Genomic DNA, 5597 nt, shown 5'->3' with positions numbered 1-5597 from the left:
GGGAGCGCCGCCGCGCTTCCCAAGCGGCACACTAGCACAGTGCGCCACCGGGCCGGCCCCAGAAAAGGCTTCCTTTGCGAGGGAAGGGAGCAATTACTGCTGAGGCAGGGGTGTCTGGGCAGTGCTGTCTCTGTTTCGGGTCCCCAGGCTATCACACCTGTATACAGCAGCGAATGAAGCTGCATCCTGAAGCCAAGTCCAGTCAGGTCCAGGCTTGAACTCCAGCTCTGTCACATAAAGGTGAAAGGTCTTGAGCAAGCCACCTTGCCTGTCTGAGCCTGGTGCCTCCTCTGTGCAATGGGGTAACATAACACCCTTCCATGGGAGGGCTGAGAGGATTATGTCAACTGTGCGTGGGTCTCCACGCCAAGAAACCATTGGCTGTGAGCACCGTGAACCCAGAACCTCCACTTTCTAGCTGTGTGGCCTGGGCACAACCTCTTAGCCTTTCTGACAGTCTTCTTGCCTGAAAAAGTGGGACCACTTTCAGTACCTACGAGGCAAGTTCATGGTGAAGATGAAGTACAAGCACGCACGTAATGCTTTTAGCTCAGGGCCTGGCACACTGACAGTGCTCAGTAGGGATCATCCACTCCCCAGCCACGTTCACATGCTCCTCCCGAGGTGGCTGTCCGAGTTAGGCCAGGGCCACCAACTCGTTTTCAGGTTAGAGAGACATTAGCAGAGTGCCCCAGCTAAACAGCTTAGCTAGACTCACTTATTATCAAGATGAAAACTAAGAGAGATCGAGGCTTTTAACTTTCCACCCCACAGCTCAGAGATGATATGGCCCAAGAGTCAATCATCATAATAAAAGAAAAATAAACCCAAATTCACTTGGCTCTGCAGGGCCACCTGGCACTGCTCTGAGCTATCCAGCAGCGGTATTACAGGGCTACGCTGCCACAGCAGTCAGATCCAGGGGCCAGCAGGAGAGTGAGAACTGGCCTGATTGATACAATCAGCTCCTGAGCCTGCTGAGAACACAGAGGCCTGGTCCCTAAGGCCGACCGGGAGCTGGGCTCAGCCGAGTCTCCAGCTTGCACCTGATGGCTGCTCAGCCTTGGGAAGTGACCGTAGTTGTGCCAGGGCCTGTAGACAGCCTGTAACTCCCTCCTCTCTTTCCTCTGGGTCAGATGATGAGCCCGTCCTCCCTGTCCTACCTCCTCCTCCTGCCACTGGGTGCCTGCTTTCCTCTACTGGACAGAAGAGAGCCGGCGGATGCCATGGGGGGCATCAGAGCTGGAATGAGCCGGGCAGGCCTGGCCGAGGGGCACCCACCCCACTTTGTGTGGAGTTCCTCCGAGTGGCCGAGGGCTCCACAGCCACAGGCTCTGCTTTTCATGGCCAAGGAGCTGCAGACATCGGGCCGAGAGCACGCCGGCTTCAGGTTCCGCTTTGGGAGGCAGGACAGCAGCGAGGTCACTAGCCTTCTCCCTGATGACAGCGAGAAGGCTGGTGGTGGCACTCTTGGGAACCTGGCGGAGGAGCTCAGCGGCTACAGCAGGAAAAAAGGTGGCTTCAGCTTCCGCTTCGGCAGGCGGTGAAGTGCCAGGGCCTCCTGGAAGGGCCCTGCTCACGACCCCGCCCCCATCTTCACTCCTGCTTCTCCTCCAGCTCAAACGCTAAGACACTGACAAGGGGTCGGCATGATTACAATGAAGTATTAGCAGTAGATTGGATAAGTGTGTGCTTACTTACGATTTCCAACTTTGCTGAAGCAAAAAACTAGATAGTGTCAAAAACATGACCCAAAGCAAGCTGTATCTTGGCTGGGAAGACAATGCCACCGTCTGTTCCAGCCCCAGCCCCCTCCTCCTCTGGTGGTCTGACTCTGAGCAGTCCTCGAGCCCAGTGGCATGGAGTGGAGGCTGCTGCAGGGCCATGAATATGAATAGTGGTGCTGGTGTGCTCGCTCCGAGTTGAAGGGAGGTGGACTGAGTGATTACAGTGGGGTAATCAAAGTTTTGACAGTCTCCATAGGGACGTCTGCTGCTGACATCCAAAGTGCAACTATGAATGAGTACATTCTGCTGGGTACAGAGTGTGGTTCTGAAAGTCAAAAATGGGGGAAAAAAAACACCCAGTCTCATTCTCCATCCCATTAACGCAAGGTCCCTCTGGCGGGAGAGCCCTGCTGTGGCATGGAGATGCCCTTCTGATAGTGGTCCTTCTCCGGGGCACAGGGTTTGCCAAGCCAAGAGTCTCCGGGGAGGTGAACTAGGAAGGAATACGCTTTTGCTGTAACAAGGCTACATTTCAAGTATTCCACATGTGTTGTGTGTACCCTTTGAAATAAAAGTTGCAACAACTGCGAAACCATAATGGAGTGCTGGCCTCTTCCCTACAGGTCCTCTGTGCACGAGGAGCTTGGTTTCCTGAGCTGCAGGCACCTTAGCTTTGGGGAAACGGGAATCCTGTCGCCTGTGCCCACACACTAGCTTCCCCTAAGTGGCAGGGGTTAGAGGTACAGGAAACACATTGCAGGGTGTCGGGAGTGCTCCCCTACTCCACTCACTGCTCCTTCCCTGGTTTTCTCAGAACGGGGAGCATTTGGGTCCGGCCTGTGGCTCACTCGGGAGAGTGTGGTGCTGATAACACCAAGGCCACGGGTTCGGATCCCATATAGGGATGGCCGGTTTGCTCACTGGGTGAGTGTGGGGTTAAGATCCCCTTACCGGTCATCATTAAAACAAACAAACAAACAAACAAACAAACAAACAAACAAACAAACAAAGAACAGGGAGCATTTGGTAAACAAGTTCTCCAGCCCAGGGAAAGTGTGCTCAGCCTGGGTGGCCGCAGGCGAACAGGAAGCATTTGGTAAACAAGTTCTCCAGCCCAGGGAAAGTGTGCTCAGCCTGGGTGGCCGCAGGCCCGGGGCCAGGCAGAGCAAACGCGGCTTTGGGGCCTCCCGCATCCCGCCCCCCACCCCGTGCGGCCATCGGATGCTGCTCACTCCTGGGCTGGCTCCGACTGCTGAGATGAGAACTCACACTGATGTTACCATGGCAACTTCTCCCTCCTCCTTTGGAGCTGCAGCTCGCCCCTGTTCACAATTGAATAATTTTCCATTGAGCTGTCACAATTAATTGGTGGATTTTTATTAGCCTTTTAGAACCACACTGGGCTGGGCCCAGCTTGGTACCTCGGAGTATTTCACAGTGTTTTTCATTTTATTAGTGACTTACATTCCCCAGCAGCAGCTCTCAATCCTCAGCAGCCAGAAAGCCACTTCATTAAGGGGTGACAGATCTGAGCCGCACAACAGCCAGGCTGACTGGGGAGCAGGAAGGAGTGGTGAGATGGGAAGGGAACACCACCTGATGTAGAGCAGGCCACCTTCTCCTAGAGCTCCTCGCTGCGTCCCACATAAAAGCAGAGGGCTCCCCTAGGCTTGGAACATGTTCCCCGCATCTTGAGGCTGGTGCTCTAGGGACAAGTCATTGACACCAGAGTCTGGGAGGCACCTCACCCTCTCTTTGGCCTCCGCCACTATCGTAGGAAGGGATGATTCAGGATGCTTCCTGCAAAGGGATGTTGTCACCTTCTGCTAACGTGACACTGACAGGGATGGACATGTCCATCTTCATGTGTAAGAACGACCCTGACGCTAAGGAGTTAAGTCACAGGGTGGATGAACAGTGTACATTCCACTGTAAGTGTGGGGCAGTACCCGGATCTACCCCTCCCCTAGCTCATTCACACATATAAAGGAGAGGGACACCCTGGAGCCGAGGTCCCCTGGCCACCCCTCACTTGCCTATTTCTACCCTGAGAAAGGAGCCGCCCATGGTCACTAGTTTCGAGAATGTGGAGGACACCAGGGCCGCGCTGTCCTGCATATCTTTATGCACACTTCGGGGATGCGCTGGCTGGTTTTTAATTTAGCAGGATTAGATTAACCTTGATGGACAGACCTGGGGTAAAGAAAGGGGGTGGGGGAGGCCTTCAAAGGGGGGGATATACTGTTGTTAGGCTTTCATCATTAAAAAAAAAAAACCAACAAAGCTATCCTTTGCAGTTTGCTTATACATTCGAACTCAATAGCCCTGAAAATCAGAACACTCAGACTGCTTAGGGCGTTGATTTGTTAAAATCAACTCCGGCTGTATTCAGCTAAACTCCCTCTTTAACCCCCTGCCCTGTCAACCCGATGCCCCTCGCTCTCTCTCCTCGATGAGGAAGATTACTCCTCTCAGATCAGTGAAGGTGCGACTCTTTGGAAAACGTTTATTTTGGACGTGGAGAGATGACGTTCCCCTGAGCAGTCCGGGCTGGCTCTGCCTGGCCTGGCAGCCTGCTCACCTCCAGCCCAGAGACCTGAGAACTGTTTGTATCCGTTGGTGATGGTTATTCAAGACACAAAATGTCTTTGTCTTGGTATGAACAGCTAAAGGTATTTAGCTATTAAAATGGATGGGAAAAACTTGTCTATATTTTCCTGTATGTTTGAAGCAGTAATAAAAACATAGAAAAAAAAAAAAAAAAAGACTCCTGGGGGCAGCCAGCCATAAAGCAGCTGCTGTAGGAAACAAGAGAAGAGCCACTTCACCCTAGCTTTGCCCCAGTGCCCAAGATGCTGCATGGCAGGTTTCATTAAAGACCCCAAGCTGGGGCTGAGCCCGTGGCGCACTCGGGGGAGTGCGGCGCTGGGAGCACAGCAGCGCTCCCGCCCCAGGTTCAGATCCTATATAGGGATGACAGGTGCGCTCACTGGCTGAGCGCGGTGTGGCCGGTCTCAAAAAGGACAAAAAATAATAATAATAAAAATAAAGACCCCCAAGCTGGACAAGGGATTTGCTCACTCCGAGCGGGGAACCAGGGCATCCCCTGTGCTGCTGTCACCCTGACCTCCCTAGCCTCGTGGTACTGCCCTCCCAGACAACATCCCAGAGATGTCCCTGATTACAGCAATGACATTAACTAGAGCAGGAGGACCCGCCCGAGATGTTAGGTAACCACCAGGGATGAGAACAGGTACTGACAGGGGGACACTGTGGTTACTGAGTCTTGACCCACCCAATGGTTTCTGTCCCAAGACAGAATTCAGAAATTGATTCCCCGGAGCATTGGATTTAGGAGCGCCCCCTATAACTACCTGCCACCTGGGAGGCTGGGCTAGCTCTAATTCCCCGCTGCTTCTCTTCCATTATGGAGGGAGGAGCCAGGCCCTGGAGCACAGCTCTCTGCTGGTCACGTTGTGGCCACCTGCACTGTCTGCAAATTAGTCTGCTGTGGCAGACATAAGCTGACGCATGCTGTGTGACCCTGGCCATGCTGCTTCACATCTCTGAGCCTCAGCTTCCTTATCCATCAAAGGCGGACAGTGACAGAACGTCCCCATAAAAAAAAGGTGCGAGGGTTTTATGTGGAAACGCAGAAAGTGTCTGTAGAGTAGCTGAAATGCTCAAAGTGCTCACAGGTGAGCTGTGAATTTACGAACACTTTCACTGAATATAACATACCTCCAGAATGTGTGCCAATTCTTTTTTTTTTTTTGTCTTTTGTCTTTTTTCCGTGTCCGGCAACGGATCGCAACCCTCAGTGTTGCCCCCGTACCGGACCGGGGACCGGCAACGGGATCGCAACCCTCA

General features: G+C 53.2%; 1 protein-coding gene across 1 annotated transcript; it reads left to right on the top strand.

The window, feature by feature from the left end:
• Positions 1-1136: 1136 nt before the first annotated feature.
• On the top strand, positions 1137-1547 carry QRFP (pyroglutamylated RFamide peptide). Its single transcript, XM_008590510.1, has one exon. The coding sequence runs from the start codon at positions 1137-1139 to the stop codon at positions 1545-1547; it is 411 nt and encodes a 136-aa protein (XP_008588732.1).
• The last annotated feature ends 4050 nt before the right edge of the window (positions 1548-5597 follow it).

This window comes from Galeopterus variegatus, unplaced genomic scaffold (assembly GCF_000696425.1).
Source record: "Galeopterus variegatus unplaced genomic scaffold, G_variegatus-3.0.2 Scaffold6171, whole genome shotgun sequence".
Taxonomy (NCBI): Eukaryota; Metazoa; Chordata; class Mammalia; order Dermoptera; family Cynocephalidae; genus Galeopterus; species Galeopterus variegatus.
Note: the sequence above shows the minus strand (reverse complement) of the source record. Positions and strands in the feature narration are given on the sequence as shown.